This window comes from Salmo trutta, chromosome 13 (genome assembly GCF_901001165.1).
Source record: "Salmo trutta chromosome 13, fSalTru1.1, whole genome shotgun sequence".
Classification (NCBI taxonomy): Eukaryota; Metazoa; Chordata; class Actinopteri; order Salmoniformes; family Salmonidae; genus Salmo; species Salmo trutta.
This window is the reverse complement of record NC_042969.1, coordinates 27,504,170-27,524,063: the sequence shown is the minus strand read 5'-3', so window position 1 is coordinate 27,524,063 and position 19,894 is coordinate 27,504,170. Positions and strand designations below refer to the sequence as shown.

The 19,894-nt window shown below is 44.9% G+C and overlaps 1 protein-coding gene across 2 annotated transcripts in view; it reads right to left on the bottom strand.

The window, feature by feature from the left end:
- LOC115205571 (autophagy-related protein 2 homolog A) overlaps nt 1–5,756 on the bottom strand; it is a 43,767-nt gene extending 38,011 nt beyond the window's left edge. Inside the window, exons 1-10 of one of the 2 annotated variants that reach the window (XM_029771703.1) lie at nt 5,204–5,756; nt 4,624–4,786; nt 4,115–4,264; nt 3,759–3,861; nt 3,311–3,449; nt 2,848–3,042; nt 2,600–2,699; nt 806–976; nt 429–620; nt 78–336 (exon numbers count right to left, since the gene is read on the bottom strand). In XM_029771703.1, the coding sequence (XP_029627563.1) occupies nt 78–336; nt 429–620; nt 806–976; nt 2,600–2,699; nt 2,848–3,042; nt 3,311–3,449; nt 3,759–3,861; nt 4,115–4,264; nt 4,624–4,786; nt 5,204–5,374 (1,643 nt within the window). In that variant the 5' untranslated portion in view covers nt 5,375–5,756. The remainder of the gene's footprint in view (nt 1–77; nt 337–428; nt 621–805; nt 977–2,599; nt 2,700–2,847; nt 3,043–3,310; nt 3,450–3,758; nt 3,862–4,114; nt 4,265–4,623; nt 4,787–5,203) is intronic. The other variant, XM_029771704.1, reaches the window with a different exon arrangement.
- Nucleotides 5,757–19,894: the final 14,138 nt, after the last annotated feature.

Sequence of the window (19,894 nt, the reverse complement as noted above, 5' to 3'; positions counted from 1 at the left end):
GTATGTAGGGCAGGCAGGTGTGTTGGTATATCTGAGGAGTGGTGGCCAACGTTGAAGAGGCTATTGTGTGTTTGTACCTGAGGTGTGAGTGGGGGCAGGCTTTAGCGAAGCTAGCTCTGAGGTGGTGGAAGTCTCTCTCGCTGAACATGCTGTCTTTGAAGAAGGCCAGCTCCCGGAAGAACACCTGAGACACCTGGGTCAATGAGGACACTCCGTCCGGCCCGGGGTATGGTTCCTGCTCCAGTAGGGTTAGGGTGAGCCCGCCAAGCGAGAGGCGGAGCAATGCCTCTGGTTTCAGGGGCTCAGATTGGCTACGTCGCCCTGGACGAGGAGAGGCTAATAAGATGAATCAGGAAGATAGGATGTATAATATAGATTTTGTTATCTGTGAAATGTGTACAAAACAGGTAAGATGTTGTGAGTGTTACCTGGTATTCGGTTACACTGGGGCAGGCTGGATAGTGATCCTGGTACAGGATAACGCCTGGGACCCTGTGGAAGGCCCTGGGCATAGCTAGCCTGGCTGTGTGTAGACGACGCCATGCTGTCGGAGAGAGAGCTGCCAGAGAGCGCTGACGTCACACTGCTAGTCATACCAGGACCCATGGAGAAGAACATATCTGAAAGAGAGAGAGTGTAAACAGAGAAAAGGTACATTATGCTTCACATGTCAAGTTCAACTAATCTCTCACAGAAATGTCAAGAACGCAAATTATGCAGCAGCAAACAAAAGCTAATGTGACCTCAAATTCACTAGCCTCCATATTGCATTCCAACTATAGCTGCCCTCCACTAACCCACGTACCCCCGTTCTCCAGACCGGTGAGGTAGGGCTCCATGTCGGGCTCTTCATCCCAGTCCGGATCTCCATCTCCGGGGCTGGAGCTCAACTGTTTGCTCAAGTCCTCCTCTATCAGACGCAGGTCCTCAGAGTCCAGGGGACGGCTGTGAACCCCAGCACCACTGGCTTCAGGCTCTGGTAGGACAGACAGACAGGGAAGAATCATACAGGCTCTGGTAGGACAGACAGACAGGGAAGAATCATACAGGCTCTGGTAGGACAGACAGACAGGGAAGAATCATACAGGCTCTGGTAGGACAGACAGACAGGGAAGAATCATACAGGCTCTGGTAGGACAGACAGACAGGGAAGAATCATACAGGCTCTGGTAGGACAGACAGACAGGGAAGAATCATACAGGCTCTGGTAGGACAGACAGACGGGAATCATAATACAGGCTCTGGTAGGACAGACAGACGGGAATCATAATACAGGCTCTGGTAGGACAGACAGACGGGAATCATACAGGCTCTGGTAGGACAGACAGACGGGAATCATACAGGCTCTGGTAGGACAGACAGACGGGAATCATACAGGCTCTGGTAGGACAGACAGACGGGAATCATACAGTCTCTGGTAGGACAGACAGACGGGAATCATACAGGCTCTGGTAGGACAGACAGACAGGAATCATACAGGCTCTGGTAGGACAGACAGACAGGAATCATACAGGCTCTGGTAGGACAGACAGACAGGAATCATACAGGCTCTGGTAGGACAGACAGGGAGCAATCATACAGGCTCTGGTAGGACAGACAGGGAGCAATCATACAGGCTCTGGTAGGACAGACAGGGAGCAATCATACAGGCTCTGGTAGGACAGACAGGGAGGAATCATACAGGCTCTGGTAGGACAGACAGGGAGGAATCATACAGGCTCTGGTAGGACAGACAGGGAGCAATCATACAGGCTCTGGTAGGACAGACAGGGAGGAATCATACAGGCTCTGGTAGCACAGACAGGGAGGAATCATACAGGCTCTGGTAGGACAGACAGGGAGGAATCATACAGGCTCTGGTAGGACAGACAGGGAGGAATCATACAGGCTCTGCAGTACACAGTGTGGATGAAGATCTGCATGGTTAAAAGACACTGAACTGTGTGGATCCAAATAAAGTGTGTTCAGTTAAGTGAGTTTTGTTCCACTGTCAATGACATTAGGATGTGGAACTAAGACACATACACTAACTGTATAAAACATTAAAAACACCTTCCTAATATTACGTCCCCCCCCCCTCAGAACAGCCTCTATTCATCAGAGCATGGACTCTACAAGGTGTCGAACACATTCCACAGGGATGCTGGACCACGTTGACTCCAATGCCTCTCACAGTTGTCAAGTTGGTTGGATGTCCTTTGGGTGGTGGACCATTCTTGATTCACACGGAAAACTGTTGAGCGTGATAACCCAGCAGCGCTGCAGTTCTTGACACAAACCGCTGCGTCTGGCACCTACTACCATACCCCATTCAAAGGCACTGAAATATTGTATCTTGCCCACTCACCCTCTGAATGGCACACACAATCTATGTCTCAATTGTATCAAGGCTTAAAAATCCTTCTTTAACCTGTCTCCTCCCCTTCACCAACACTGATTGAAGTGGATTTAACAAGTGACATCAATAAGGGATCATAGCTTTCATCTGGATTTACATGGTCAGTCTATGTCATGAAAAGAGCAATTCCTAATGTTTTGTATATACAGTGTAGGTGGAATGCAGGTGGGGAGGTACAGGTAAACCAGTTCCTTTACTCACCTGTGTCGATGCAGAGGGCAGACAGAAGGTCGGTCAGGTGAGTGATCTGGTCTGGAGAGAGCAGCAGGTGGAGGCAGCCCACCTTCCCATCCAGCTCCAACTGAAAGATAAGGAGAGACAATTGGCTGTAATAACAGACAGAACAAGACAAAAGCAAAACTGTGTTCTTAAAAACTAGGTTAATCACACAGGAAGGAAGTGAACCGAACCACAGACAAAAACACTGGCAGACAGACACACACACACACCTTAGGTCCAGGCAGCATGTCGTTCTGTTTGATCTTGACCGTGGTCTCCATGAAGCCAGAGCAGCTGCCGATGAGGAGGGGCCGCTGGGTGGTCAGAGGGAGGGAGGTGGGGGTGGCTGGAGGGTCATTGTCCTCCCCCTCAACTTCCTCGTCACTGGCTGAGGCTGAGCCAGGGGTGTCAGCTCTTAAAGGACCCTGAGGAAGAGAGAAAGATTACCAGGGTTAACCCTTAGCACCACTGGTTGGTAGAGTCTGTCAGCCCCAAGTCTCATATTGCCTCTCACACTAGCGGGAGAGCGAGAGGAAATACTGTACGAGTGTATGTGAATAGTTTCTAAGTTAATATTTAGACTCTATAAGAGCTGTGTGTTATATTGGGACCCAATGTGAGTATATGCATGTGAGAGTGAGTGTACATGAGGGGGTTGATAAGTGCCATGGTCAATGTGAAACTGTATGCTACCTGGGGCCCTCCGGTGGTCTCGTACAGCAGTTGAACAGAGCTGAGCTGGAGGATCTTGTGCAGGAAGGCAGGGGGCTGGTGGATGTCCACAGGCACCGTCTGGCTGGGGTCCTTTACCGCCTCGTCACAGTACTCCAGCCTACAGCGCACCACACAGTCGCCGGGGGCAGAGATGAGCACTCAGCACAATAATGCTAGATCACCGTCAACCTCAGTCAAAACACCCAGCACACACACATTCACCATACAAGCTCTACCAAAGATAGTGAAGCTTCTCCGAGGTTCAAAGGTTCTCTTTGGATCTACAGACAAATCCAGTGACAGTTTGGCATTGCAAGTTTCAATCAAGTGTTTTCTCATCTCCTTTCCTTCCTGACTTCTAAACTGGTCAAAGGTGAACAGACAACCACAAGAAGTGTGAGTGTCAGTGTGGTGAGAACCAACATACCGTTTGATGTGCACCTCTAAGGCAATGCCCGTCTCCATGTCCAGGGGCTGGTGCTCGATTCGGATGATGGTGTCCAGGAGGGTGACTTTTATCCGACGCAGGACTGCAACACAACACAAACAGGGACTATCACTAAGCATATTGGTCACAAAGACACTAACAAGGGACACCAGTGATGTGATATGAGTCCTTATTTCACAAGCTTGAACTTGATGGTACACAACTGATTCAGCAGTTTGAAAATGACTGAACAAATATGTTATCTTCAAAAAGGCACTATAACCAACTATAGGAAAACAGGTGCATGCTTTTCACTGCCATGCACACGTGCAAACAAGGCTTACACATTGACTCACCAGTCTCAATAGTTTGTGCAAACATCTCCAAGCCCTCCAGTGGAGCGGGCGGCTCCTCGGACACCTCAGGGGGGTCCTTTAGGCACTCCTGGGCCAGCTGCATGCTGGAGGTCATGCATGTGGACCAGCCCTGGGAGTCCAAACCCCCACCTACACGTAAGCGAAAAAAACAAGGCATAATTCAGTGACTGTAATCAATGCTAAGTGATGACTCATGGACACACTGTACTGTATGACTGAGCAACAGTCATTTGTTAATTGGTTTGTAGCTGGCTCTGAAAAATGTTGGGCCTGGGACAGTGCAACACATCTTCTCTTGAGCTCTGACATTGGTTTACAACAACGAGTTAGCTAGTACTAGACAACTGTATTTGTCTTGGTTGACAATGACATTCTAAAAGGTAGCTAGCTAATCAATGGTTACCACAACTTCCTTCCTGAACCTGATAGGCCTGAGGCAGTGACATGAGCAATAACAAGGTAAGACTGGCTGTCAGGCTGAGACTTACTGGTCCTGTACTTGGGTCTGCATGTTATCTGAAGGCCTGAGATGACGAGGGTGCAGTGGTCAGTGACAAGAGCTGACCAGGGAATTGTCACCTCTATGCTGCTCACAAACCCATCCACAATCTCAAGTGGAGCCCCAAGAGACTCCAAGAGCTCGTTGACTGCCTGGGGGAGGGAAGGAAGGAAATGGGCGATGAGAAATGAATAGAGATGAGTGGAAGATGATGTTGGAAAAAGATACACCGTGACCTACAATAAACAGCTGGTGGAAATGGCGTCAGGCAATGGTTTTGTCTGATGTGCAGATTGAAAGTGAGTGAGTTTGCGAGACTTAAGTTATATACAGTATATTTCAACTGAACTGCAGGGACACTGGATGAGGCGAGTTATTTTCCAATCAGATGCTGACAAAAATATTTATCGGAACTGCTGTTCCTTGAACTCACGAGAAGCGTTGATATTGTTGTTATACTCAAGTCCTGAAAATGCGAAAACATTTGAGGGTCGGAGTACATGGGAACACACAAAAGGGACCAGCTGTTCCTTGACAGTTAAACTGCCTTACTACTTTGACTAACTCACCCAAACATCGATGTTGATTTCTTTGATGACACCACTACCATTGTACAGGTCCAAACTCAGCTGTTCCAAACTCAGTCGTTCTTGAAAGAAGTGACCGAGGTAATGCTGTAAGAGGTACCGACAGGCCCGCTTCTTGATTGAGCCTGACCAGGGGAAAAGCCAGCGAGACATAGGGCCAGCGAGTTCAGGGTGAGGGAGCGGTGAGGCGATGGAGGAAAACGAATGCGAAAATAGTCCTCCGGCAACTGCATAACAAACAAAACAAAGTGTACTAACGAAGAACGAGCTACAGGACTGGTTAGCTAGCTAGCTAGAGCCTAGTAGGGGTCTAAGGAAGGGGGTAACCCATCTCTCGGAAATCCTTTGTGTCCGGACCGATGAGTCCAACGTCGTTTTACAAGACGTTATACTTGTTGTTTCAGTTCCTCTTTTAACGGTACTTCTGTCTCAACTTGGCGACAGGTCCTCATGCATATCTCCCGTTTCTCAGGATTGTTTATTGTTTTCATACGCGAATTGATTGTACGGTGGGGGACGTCATTGCGTCAGTTGCGAAAGCCGAAAGTTAGATTAATAAATACGCCATCTTTGGAAGGTCAAAACCAAACTGTATGCGTTCCTCTGCCCAGGCGTTGCTGTTACATGCCATGTCTTAGCTACAACGCTTGGATTGTTATTTTACGTATCAGCTAACCACGTTAGTGTTCAAAACAATTGGGAACTCGGAAATCTCCGATTATCAATTAAATCAATAGAAATGGCTTTAGTGTCATGGGAAACATGTTAACATTGGCAAAGCAAGTGAAATAGATAATAAACAAAAGTGAAATAATTAATAAAAATGTAACAGCATTACACTCACAAAAGTTCCAAAAGAATAAAGATGACATATTATGTCTATATACAGTGTTGTAACGATGTGCAAATAGTTCGAGTACGAAAGGGAAAATAAAAAAACATAAATATGGGTTGTATTTACAATGGTGATTGTTCTTCACTGGTTGCCCTTTTCTTGTGGCAACAGGTCTGCTGTGATGGCACACTGGTATTTCACCCAATAGATATGGGAGTTTATCAAAATTGGATTTGTTGGGTCTGTATAATCAGAAGGAAATATGTATTTAATATGGTAATAGATTTTGCAGGAGGTTATGAAGTGCAGCTCCGTTTTCACCTCATTTTGTGGGCAGTGTGCACAAAGCCTGACTTACTTGAGAGCCAGGTCTGCCCATGGCTGCCTTTCTCAATAGCAAGGCTATGTTCAGAGTCTGTACATAGTCAACATTTTCCTTAATATTGGGTCAGTCACAGTGGTAAGATATTCTGCCACTGTGCTATCAGTGTTTAGGGCCAAATAGCATTCTAGTTTGTTCAGTTTTTTTGTTAATTCTTTCCAATGTCTCAAGTAATTATCTATTTGTTTACTCATGATTTGGTTGGGTCTAATTGTGTTGCTGTCCTGGGGCTCTGTAGGGTCTGTTTGTGTTTGTGAACAGAGCACCAGGACCAGCTTGCTTAGGGGACTTTTCTCCAGATTCATCTCTCTGTAGGTGATGGCTTTGTTATGGAAGGTTTGGGAATCGCTTCCTTTTAGGTGGTTGTAGAATTTAATGGCTCTTTTCTGTTTTTTGATAATTAGCGGGTATCGGCCTAATTCTGCATTATTTGGTGTTTGTCCCATTTTGTGAATTCTTGGTTGGTGAGCGTACCCCAGACCTCACAACCATAAAGGGAAATGGGTTCTATAACTGGTTCAAGTATTTTTAGCCAGATCCTAATTGTTATGTTGAATTTTATGTTCCTTTTGATGGCATAGAAGGCCCTTCTTGCCTTGTCTCTCAGATCGTTCACAGCTTTGTGGAAGTTTCCTGTGGCACTGATGTTTAGGCCAAGGTATGTATAGTTTTTTGTGTGCTCTAGGGCAACGGTGTCTAGCTGGAATTTGTATTATGGTCCTGGCAACTGGACCTTTTTTGGAACACCATTATTTTTGTCTTACTGAGATTTACTGTCAGGGCCTAGATTTGACAGAATCTGTGCAGAAGATCAAGGTGCTGCTGTAGGCTCTCCTTGGTTAGGGACAGAAGCACCAGATCATCAGCAAACAGTAGACATTTTACTTCAGACTCTAGTAGGGTGAGGCCGGGTGCTGCAGACTGTTCTAGTGCTCTCGCCAATTTGTAGTATATGATGAAGAGGGTGGGGCTTAAGCTGTATCCCTGTCTCACCCCACGTCCCTGTGGAAAGAAATGTTTGTTATTTGCCCATGTTTGTGTACATGGATTTTATAATGTCATATGTTTTTCCCCCAACACCACTTTCCATTAATTTGTATAGCAGACCCTCATGCCAAATTGAGTCAAAAGCTTTTTTGAAATCAACAAAGCATGAGAAGACTTTGCCATTGTTTTGGATTGTTTGTGTACTTAGTCCCCTCCTGGACTCCCTGTTCACCCACGACTGCGTAGCTAAACACGTCTCCAACACCATCATTAAGTTTGCTGATGACACAACAGTGGTAGGCCTGATCACTGGCAACGATGAGACAGCCTATAGGGAGGAGGTCAGAGAACTGGCAGTGTGGTGCCAGGACAACAACATCTCCCTCAATGTGAGCAAGACAAAGGAGCTGATTGTGGACCACAGGAAAAGGCGGGACGAACAGGCCCCCATTAACCTGTCTGGGCGAGGTGTGCGTTCCACCTAGTCAACAGCCAGTGGAATCATGTGGCGCGAAATACAAATACCTAAAAAATGCTATAACTTCAATTTCTCAAACATATGACTATTTTACACCATTTTAAAGACATTAGATTATGTCAGGAGAGTACCCTGCCAAAAATAATCACACAGCCATTTTCAAAGCAAGCATATATGTCACAAAAACCAAAACCACAGCTAAATGCAGCACTAACCTTTGATGATCTTCATCAGATGACACTCCTAGGACATTATGTTATACAATACATGCATGTTTTGTTCAATCAAGTTCATATTTATATCAAAACACAGCTTTTTACATTAGCATTAGATGTTCAGAACTAGCATACCCACCTCAAACTTCCGGTGAATTTACTAAATTACTCACAATAAACTTTCACAAAATACATAACAATTATTTTATAGATACAGAACTCCTTTATACAATCGCGGTGTCAGATTTTAAAATAGCTTTTCGGCGAAAGCACATTTTGCAATATTCCGAGTAGATAGCTCGGCCATCACAGGCTAGCTAATTTGACACCCACCAAGTTCGGTGCTCACTAAACTCAGAATTACTATTAGAAAAATTGGATTACCTTTGCTGTTCTTCGTCAGAATGCACTCCCAGGACTTCTACTTCAACAACAAATGTTGTTTTGGTTCCAAATAATCCATAGTTATATTCAAATAGCTCCGTTTTGTTCGTACGTTCAGGTCACTATCCGAAGGGTGACGCGCGAGCGCATTTCGTGACAAAAAATGTCTAAATATTCCATTACCGTACTTCGAAGCATGTCAAACGCTGTTTAAAATCTATTTTTATGCTATTTTTCTCGTAAAATAGCGATAATATTCCAACCGGGCGACGTTGTATTCATTCAAAGGCTGAAAGAAAAAACATTTGAATTCTCATGAACGCGCATCTCCAGTGTCACTGTCCCCAGCCTGACCACTCACAAAATCTCCTGCTGTTCTTCGCCCGGAGACAGGAGACACGTCATTCCACTTTCTGGCGCCTTCTGAGAGCCAATGGAAGCCTTAGAAAATGTCACGTTGTATTTTCGATAGAGATGCAACAGAAGGACAAGAAATTGTCAGACAGGGCACTTCCTCTATAGAATCTTCTCAGGTTTTGGCCTGCCATATGAGTTCTGTTATACTCACAGACACCATTCAAACAGTTTTAGAAACTTTAGAGTGTTTTCTATCCAAATCTACTAATTATATTCTCGTTTCTGGGCAAGAGTAGTAACCAGTTTAAATCGGGTACGTTTTTTATCCGGCCGTGCAAACACTGCCCCCTAGCCCCAACATTGACGGGGCTGTAGTGGATTGGGTCGAGAGTTTCAAGTTCCTTGGTGTCCACATCACCAGCAAACTATCATGGTCCAAACACACCAAGACAGTCGTGAAGAGGGCACGACAAAACCTTTTCCCCCTCAGGAGACTGAAAAGATTTGGCATGGGTCCCCAGATTCTCAAAAAGTTCTACAGCTGCTCCATCGAGAGCATCCTGACCAGCATCATCACCGCCTTCGATGGCAACTGCTCGGCAACTGACCGTAATGCGCTACAGAGGGTAGTGCGTATGGCCCAGTACATCACTGGGGCCAAGCTTCCTGCCATCCAGGACCTATATAATAGGCGGTGTCAGAGGAAAGCCCATAAAATTCACTCACCCAGGTCATAGACTGTTTTCTCTGCTACCGCACAGCAAGCGCTCCTGGAGAGCCAAGTCTAGAACCAAAAGGCTCCCTAACAGCTTCCCTAATAGCTACCCCCAAGCCATAAAACTGCTGAACAATTAATCAAATGCACACTGGACTATTTACATTGACACACCCCTCCCCCCCCCACCCCGCCCTCCATTTGTTTTGAACACTGTTCCTATTCGCTGTTTATTATCTCTGCATAGTCACTTCACCCCTACCTACATGTACAAATTACCTCAGCTAACCTGTACCCCCGCACATTGACTCGGTACCGGTATCCCCTGTATATAGCCTCGTTATTGTTATTTTATTGTGTTACTTTTTATAATTTTTTACTTTAGTTTATTTGGTAAATATTTTATTATCTCTTCTTGAACTGCACTGTTGGTTAAGGGCTTGTAAGTAAGCATTTCATGGTAAGGTCTACACTTGTCGTATTCGGCGCATGTGACAAATAATGCTTGATTTGTTTATCAATTAGGGTGTGCAGGGTGAATACGTGGTTTGTCGTATGGTAATTGGGTAAAAAGCTAATTTGACATTTGCTCAGTACATTGTTTTCACTGAGGAAATATAATCAAATTTTATTGGTCACATACACGTTAGCAGCTGTTATTGCACGTGTAGCGAAATGCTTGTTCTTCTAACTCCGACAGTGCAGTAATATCTAACAAGTAATATCTAACAATTACACAACATATACCCAATACACACAGATCTAAGGAATGGAATTAGGAATATAAAAATATTTGGACGAGCAATGTCAGAGCGGCATAGAATAAGATACAGTAGAATAGTATATACATTTGAAATGGGTAATGCAAGATATGTAGACATTATTAAAGTGACTAGTGTTCCAGCAGCCTATGTGCTAGTGATGGCTATTTAACAGTCTGATGGCTTTGAGATAGAAGCTGTTTTTCAGTCTCTTGGTCCCAGCTTTGATGCACCTGCACTGAGCTCGCCTTCTGGATGATAGTGGGGTGAACAGGCAGTGACTCGGGTGGTTGTTGTCCTTGATGATCTTTTTGGCCTTCCTGTGACATCGGGTGCTGTAGGTGTCCTGGAGGACAGGTACTTTGCCCCCGGTGATGTGTTGGGCAGACCGCACCATCCTCTGGAGAGCCTTGCGTTTGCGGGCGGTGCAGTTGCCGTACCAGGAGGTGATACAGCCCAACAGGATGCTCTCGATTGTCCATCTGTAAATGTTTGGGAGGGTTTTAGGGGATAAGCCAAATTTCTTCAGCCTCCTGTTGTTGAAGAGGCGCTGTTGCACCTTCTTCACCACACTGTCTGTGTGAGTGGACCATTTCAGTTTCTCAGTGATGTGTACACCGAGGAACTTGAAGCTTTCCACCTTCTCCACTGCGGTCCCGTCGATGTGGATGGGGGTGCTCCCTCTGCTGTTTTCTTAAGTCCACGATCATCACCTTTGTTTTGTTGACATTGAGTGAGAGGTTATTTTCCTGGCACCTCACTCCCAGCGCCCTCACCAACTCCCTGTAGGCTGTCTCGTCATTCTTGGTAATCAAGCCTACTACTGTTGTGTCATCTGCAAACTTGATTGAGTTGGAGGCGTGCTTGGCCACGCAGTCATGGGTGAACAGGGAGTACAGGAGGGGACTGAGCACGCACCCTTGTGGGGCCCCAGTGTTGAGGATCAGTGAAGTTGAGGTGTTGTTTCCTACCTTCACCACCTGGGGGCGGCCCGTCAGGAAGTCCACGACCCAGTTGCACAGGGTGGGGCTCAGTCCCAGGGCCTTGAGATTAATCATGAGCTTGGAGGGTACTATGGTGTTGAATGAATCTAAACACGGCTGCTAGAATCTTGACTAGAACCCAAAAAATGTATCATATTACTCCACTTCTAGCCTCTCTACACTGCCTTCCTGCTAAGGCAAGAGCTGATTTCAAGGTTTTACTGCTAACTTACAAAGCATTACATGGGCTTGCTCCTACCTATCTTTCCGATTTGGTCCTGCCAAACATACCTACACGTACGCTACGGTCACAAGACGCAGGCCTCCTTACTGTCCCTAGAATTTCTCAGCAAACAGTGGGAGGCTTGGCTTTCTCCTATAGAGCTCCATTTTTATGGAATGGTCTGCCTATTCATGTGAGAGACGCAGGCTCGGTCTCAACCTTTAAGTCTTTATTGAAGACTCATCTCTTCAGTAGGTCCTATGTAGTCTGGCCCAGGAGTGTGAAGGTGAAAGGAAAGGCACTGGAGCAACGAATCGCCCTTGCTGTCTCTGCCTGGCCGGTTCCCCTCTCTCCACTGGGATTCTCTGCCTCAAACCCTGTTACGGGGTTGAGTCACTGGCTTACTGGTGATCTTCCATGCCGTTCCTAGGAGGGGTGCATCACTTGAGTGGGTTGAGTCACTGACATGATCTTCCTGTCCGTTGGTGGTTGAAGATATCCCTCTAGTGGCGTGGGAGCTATGCTTTGGCAAAGTGGGTGGGGTTATATCCTGCCTGTTTGGCCCTTTCCGGGGGTTTCGTCGGACGGGGCCACAGTGTCTGCCAACCCCTCCTGTCTCAGCCTCCAGTATTTATGCTGCAATAGTTTATGTGTCGGGGGGCTAGGGTCAGTCTGTTACATCTGGAGTATTTCTCCTGCCTTATCCGGTGTCCTGTGTGAATTTAAGTATGCTCTCTCTAATTCTTTCTCTCTTTTTCTTTCTTTCTTTCTTTCTTTCTTTCTTTCTTTCTTTCTTTCTTTCTCTCTCTTGGAGGACCTGAGCCCTAGGACCATGCCTCAGGACTACCTGGCCTGATGACACCTTGCTGTCCCCAGTCCACCTGGTTGTGCTGCTGCTCCAGTTTCAACTGTTCTGCCTGCAGCTATGGAACCCTGACCTGTTCACCGGACGTGCTACCTGTCCCAGACCTGCTGTTTTCAACTCTCTAGAGACAGCAGAAGTGGTAGAGATAATCTGAATGATCGGCTATGAAAAGCCAACTGACATTTACTCCTGAGATGCTGACCTGTTGCACACTCTACAACCTCTGTGATTATTATTATTTTACCCTGCTGGTAATCTATGAACATTTGAACATCTTGGCCATGTTCTGTTATAATCTCCACCCGACACAGCCAGAAGAGGACTGGCCACCCCTCATAGCCTGGTTCCTCTCTAGGTTTCTTCCTAGGTTCCAACCTTTCTATGGAGTATTTCCTAGACACCGTGCTTCTACACCTGCATTGAATGCTCAGCATTGAATGCTGAGCTATAGTCAATGATCAGCATTCTTGCATACTTATTCCTCTTGTCTAGGTGGGATAGGGCAGTGTGCAGTGGGATGGCGATTGCATCGTCTGTGGATCTATTGGGACGGTAAGCAAATTGAAGTTGGTCTAGGGTGAGTGCTACGGGGCGATAGTCATTTAGTTAAGTTACCTTTGCTTTCTTGGGTACAGGAACAGTGGTAGCCATCTTGAAGCATGTGGGGACAGCAGACTGGGATGGGGAGAGATTGAATATGTCCATAAACGCACCAGCCAGCTGGTCTGCACATGCTCTGAGGACGCGGCTAGGGATGCCATTTAGCACGGCAGCCTTGCAAGAGTTAACACGCTTAAATGTCCTTGGCAGCAGGCCGCGTCGGTGGCACTGTGTTATCATCAAAGCGGGCAAAGAATGTGTTTAGCTTGTCTGGAAGCAAGACGTTGGTGTCCGCAACGTGACTGGTTTTCCTTTTGTAGTCCGTGATTGTCTATAGACCCTGTCACAGATGTCTCGTGTCTGAGCCGTTGAATTGCAACTCCACTTTGTCTCTATACTGATGTGTTGCCTGTTTGATTGCCTTGTAGAGGGAATAACTACATTGTTTGTATTCTGCCATATTCCCATGGTTAAATGAGGTGGTTCATACTTTCAGTTTTGCGCGAATGCTGCCATCTATCCATGGTTTTTGGTTAGGGTAGGTTTTAATAGTCACAGTGGGTACAACGTCTCCTATACACTTCCTGATAAACTCAGTCACCAAATCAGTGTATTCTTAAATGTTATTCTTGGAAGCTACCCGGAACATATCCCAGTCCGCGTGATCAAAACAATATTGAAGCGTGGATTCCGATTGGTTAGACCAGCGTTGAATAGTCCTTAGCACAGGTACTTCCTGTTTGAGTTTCTGCCTATAGGAAGGGAGGAGAAAAATGGAATCGTAGTCAGATTTGCCGAAAGGATGGCGGTGGAGGGCCTTATAGGCATCCCAGAAGTTGGAGTAACAGTGGTCGAGTGTTTTGGCAGTGCGAGTACTACAGTCAATATGTTGATAGAACTTCGGCATCCTTTTTCTCAAATTTGCTTTGTTAAAATCCCCAGCTACAATAAATGCGGCTTCAGGACATGTGGTTTCCAGTTTGCATAAAGTTCAGTGGAGTTCTTTGAGGGCTGTCGTGGTATCAGCTTGAAGGGGGATATACACAGCCGTGGCTATAATCGATGAGAATTCTCTTGGGAGATAATACGGTCGGCATTTGATTGTGAGGTATTCTAGATCGGGTGAACAAAAGGACTTGAGTTCCTGTAAGTTATCACAATTACACCATAAGTAGTTATTGGGGTCAAATGTCTCCACTTTTGTGGTTATCAGGTCTTGGTTCCAAATATTGGGGGAAATGCCAGAGCTGCGGATGATGTTAAATAGTTTAAGTATAGCCAATTGGAATTTGTGGTCTGTATATTTGATCATTTCCAACTTCAGTGCTTTCAAGACAACTGAGACTCTGAAAAAACTAGCACCGACTGAGAAAAAAAACATTTTGAACGTTCATCCAACCACAGATATAACAATGAGCCAGATATTTGGTGGGATAGGGCATTTGGCTTTTCTTCTCACTGCCAAATATTGTGATGAGAGGAAACCCAATGGCCAGAAGTGGGAAAAGATGGAGCGAGATGGATTTTGGCCTTTCTGTTTCAAAAACTACAATCTGTAACAAACAGAGTGGACTGGATTTGTAGACTTTACCCTTTGCCAAAGTTCTTAAAAATTGCATTGTTTAGGAGTGCAAGGGCGAATTGAGTTATTGCACACTAGCACACCGTTAGGCGTTCCCTAACATACCCTGATGAAGACATTTTTGCATCTGAGCTCTTAGAGTGTGCGGCTCTCCTTTATTTTCAACTATTAAAATAAAATTATATTTTCCACTCCGCTAGCCAGCACCTCGCCTAAACGTGCCAATAGGATCCCACTAGCTCATGCTTGGCTCTGCCAACCACATTGCTTGTTCTGTCCACTATGATTCATTTGGAAACGACCGGCTCTGGTCTAGCTTGGGTCAGTTATGAAAAAAAAAATCTGACCTGAAGACCGCTGACATCATGATTTTACAGTTTCCCCCCCCCGAGTTCCCAGTTGTCTTCAAAGAACCATCAGAGTTCTAAACCCAGAGGCGCAACAACACCAGTGGTGGAAAAAGTACCCCATTTTCATACTTGAGTAAAAGTAAAGATAACTTAATAGAAAATGACTCAAGCAAAAGTGAAAGTCACCGAGTAAAATACTACTTGAGTAAAAGTCTACAAATATTTGGTTTAAAAAATTCTTAAGTATCAAAAGTTAAAGTATAAACCATTTCACATTCCTTATATTACGGAATGATTTTATTAATACAAAAATAAATGTACGAATAGCCAGGGCACACTCCAACACTTAGACATAATTTACAAACGAAACATTTGTACTTAGTGAGTCTGCCAGATCAAAGGCAGTAGGGATGACCAGGGATGTTCTCTCTATAAGCGTGTGAATTGGACAAATTTCTTGTCCTACTAAGCATTTGAAATTTAACAACTACTTTTGGATGTCAGGGAAAACGTATGGAGGAATAAGTACATTATTTTCTTTAGGAATGTAGTGGAGTAAAAGTAAAAGTTGTCAAAAATATAAATAGTAAAGTACAGACACCACCAAAAAACGCCTTAAGTAGTACTTTAAAGTGTTTTTACTTAAGTACTTTACACCACTGAACAACGCAAGACTTTCGGGAATCAGGCCAGGGTTTGAGAAGTTAATGAGAGAAGGGAAGAATTCTTCCTTAGTTGTTAATTTTCTCTTAATCTAAAGGCACAACCTAGATTCGAGCCAATGTCTTATGTAGTTGAACATGTTATTACTCCAACCTTGCGAATGTGACAAACTGGGACATTTTCATTTTCGACAAAAACAACTATATTGAAGGAGTGCCTTTGATTTGATGGCCTGCACATGTGTAGCTCGGCGCTACACTACCGTTAGACACGATGACGTATTTCTACACTTGAGCTTATGCTAGACCACTGGGAACTCTGAAAAATACGTGGTCAATCATGATGTCAGTGATCATCAGGTCGGAAAGTAGGAGGTCTAAAAAGAGGCCAGAGTTCCCGAGTTTGATGACCTTTTAAAACTATTTTCCCCAGTCGGAGGGGCTAGTTTTTTATCCGAGTTCCCAGTTATCTTGAAGGCACTGAAGTCTGAGATTTCCAAGTTCCCAGTTGTTTTGAGCATTAGCTAGCCAACATTGCCATGATATTGCCCACAACTGTGATCAGCGATATCTATTGGAGAAGCAGTTTTAGCCCATCTTCATACTGTACTCTCTTTACTAAAACTGTTATTGTAGAAGTGCTGTTGCCTGTTGGCTAGCTAAACTGCTTGTCTGCGATTACTCATGATTGGAAAGCGGCTGAGGTCATCCCCCTCTTCAAAGAGGGAGACCCTCTAGACCCAAACTGTTACAGACCTACATCCATCCTGCCCTGCCTTTCTAAAGTCTTCGAAAGCCAAGTCAACAAACAGATCACTGACCATTTCGAATCCCACCGTACCTTCTCCGCTATGCAATCCGGTTTCCATGCTGGTCACAGGTGCACCTCAGCCACGCTCGTCCTAAACGATATCATAATCGGCATCAATAAAAGACATTACTGTGCAGCCGTCTTCATCAACCTGGCCAAGGCTTTCGACTCTGTCAATCACCGTATTCTTATCGGCAGACTCAACAGCCTTGGTTTCTCTAATGACTGCCTCGCCTGGTTCACTAACTACTTCTCAGGTAGAGTTCAGTGTGTCAAATCGGAGGGCCTGTTGTCAGGACCTCTGGCAGTCTCTATGGGGATGCCACAGGGTTCAATTCTCGGGCCGACTCTTTTCTCTGTATACATCAATGATGTCGCTCTTGCTGCTGGTGATTCTCTGATCCACCTCTACGCAGAAGACACCATTCTGTATACATCTGGCACTTCTTTGGACACTGTGTTAACAAACCTCCAAACGAGCTTCAATGCCATACAACACTCCTTCTGTGGCCTCAAACTGCTCTTAAATGCTAGTACAACTAAATGCATGCTCTTCAACCAATCGCTGCCCTCACCGGCCCGCCTGTCGACCATCACTACTATGGACGTTTCTGAATAAGAACGCCATTATAGGTTCTGACTCCGGCGCAATTATGCACATTATCAACATTTAAAACATGAGCATGCCTCAGTCCAACCAACTGTCACCAGTATTCCCAATTTGGAGACTTTGGATCGAGTTCAGACCCCTTCAGCGACTTTATTTGGTAAAAGAGGCAAGGGACAAATGCATCTACTTTTCAGTGCCTTTGTGGAGTTTTGACACCGATTATTGTTATTGCTTTGGTAGCATTAGCGACTTTTCCCACTCAATTGTGCCATAAATGAGAGTGGGGAAGCTGTCTCTGCAACAGAAGTCACAGCAAAGGTGCACAAACAGGCAGAGAAGAACAAGGGGAGTGGGTGTGTGGCGGGAGAGGTGAAAAAGCAGTCTCCAGGGGGTACATGAGAAAACGTTCTAAAATGTGAAGAAACTAAATATTTAGAAAAATATTACCGCAAACAATATATTCCATTTAATTATATTTTAATAGTCAGGAAAACATTTACTGAGGTCACTCGTGTAAAATCTGGCCTACTTCTCTTTGGTCTGTGCGCATTGCTCTGTCTACCTCAGCCCAGTAAAAACTGTTCGCTGCTCTGGCACCCCTATGGTGGAACAAGCTCCCTCACGACGCCAGGACAAGCGGAGTCAATCACCACCTTCCGGAGACACCTGAAACCCCACCTCTTTAAGGAATACCTGGGATAGGATAAAGTAATCCTTCTAACCCTACCCTCCCCCCCAAAATATATAGATGTACTATTGTAAAGTGGTTGTTCCACTGGATATCATAAGGTGAATGCACCAATTTGTAAGTCGCTCTGGATAAGAGCGTCTGCTAAATGACGTAAATGTAAATGAGGGTTGATATTGTTGATCAATTGGTGAAAAAAAGTAAAATAATTCCTGTCCATTTTCTCTGCAGTCGGATGAATCAACTGATGTCAGTGGGGAAGCCCGTTGATTGCGTTTGTGCGATACAGAGACATTTCGCAAATTAATGAGCACATTCTGTTCTGCAAGAAGCTTACGGAGAGTACAGGTGAAGATGTGTTTCACGTTATTGACTGCTCATTCTCGGCGTTCAATCAGGATTGGAAATCCTGTGTTCATGTGTGCACGGATCGTGCTGCATCAATGCACGGGATAGTGAAATGATTAATTGCCCACAAAAAGAAGGTCTGTATCATTCACAGAGAGGAATTGGCTAGCAAGAGAATGAGTCCTAGGTTACATTATGTTTTGAATGACGCAGTGAAAGTGATTAACTTTATCTCGTCCGGGCCTCTGAATCATTGACCGTTTGAAAGGCTCTGTGATGACAGTGGGACTGAGCACCAGCAGCTACTGCTTCACGCTGACGTCCATTGGCTATCAAGAGGTTAAACGCTAAAGAGGCTTTTTGAGCTGGGTGCCAAAGTAAGTGATTTTCTGTCTGAGCACTCACACCCCCTTGTGGATGTGTTCGAGGACACAGACTGAGGAGCACTCCTTGCCTATCTTGCTGATGTGTTCAGCAAACTGCCTGCTATATTGTGGATAAAGAGTTACCTGTCTAACAGAACACAGAGGGTGTTCTTTAATGGAAGCCTCTCCAACATAATCCAGGTAGAATCAGGAATTCCCCAGAGCAACTATCTAGGCCCCTTACTTTTTTCAATATTTACTAACGACATGCCACTGGCTTTCAGTAACGCCAGTGTGTCTATGTATGCGGATGACTCAACACTATACACGTCAGCTACTACAGCGACTGAAATGACTGCAACACTTAACAAAGTGCTGCAAATAGTTTCAGAATGGGTGGCAAGGAATCAGTTAGTCCTAAATATTTCCAAAACTAAAAGCATTTTATTTGGGACAAATCATTCACTAAACCCTAAACTTCAACTAATACTCGTAATAAATAATGTGGAAATTGAGCAAGTTGAGGTGACTAAACTGCTTGGAGTAACCCTGGATTGTAAACTGTCATGGTCAAAATATATTGATAAACAGTAGCTGAGATGGGGAGAAGTCTGTCCATAATAAAGAGTTTCTCTGCCTTCTTAACAGCACTATCAACAAGGCAGGTCCTACAGGCCTAGTTTTGTTGCACCTAGACTACTGTTCAGTCATGTGGTCATGTGCCACAAAAAGGGACTTAGGAAAATTGCAATTGGCTCAGAACAGGGCAGCACGGCTGGTCCTTGGATGTGCACAGAGAGCAAATATTAATAATATGCATGTCAACCTCTCCTGGCTCAAAAGTGAAGGCAGGGTAAAGTGACCAGGCATCAGGATAGATAATAATAAGGTATTTGAGGTAGATATGTACATGAAGGCAGGGTAAAGTGACCAGGCATCAGGATAAATAATAATAAGGTATTTGAGGTAGATATGTACATGAAGGCAGGGTAAAGTGACTAGGCATCAGGATAGATAATAATAAGGTATTTAAGGTAGATATGTACATGAAGGCAGGGTAAAGTGACTAGGCATCAGGATAGATAATAATACAGTATTTGTGGTAGATATGTACATGAAGGCGGGGTAAAGTGACCAGGCATCAGGATAGATATCTACCTCAAATACTTTATTGTTATGTACATGTTATGTACATGAAGGCAGGGTAAAGTGACTAGGCATTAGGATAGATACTAAGAGTAAGTTAAGAACAGAGGAGCACCAGCAAATGATGGGTGTAAAAGTGTGTGTGTGTGTAATATGTATGTATTTGTGTTGTGTCGGATGGCAGGGAGCTTGGCCCTAGTGATGTACTGGGCTGTCCCCATCACCCTCTGTAGCTCTTTGCAGTCAAGGGCGGTGCATGTTTCATACCAAGCGGGGATGGAGCCAGTCAAGATGCTCTTGATGGTGCAGCAGTAGAACTTTTTGAG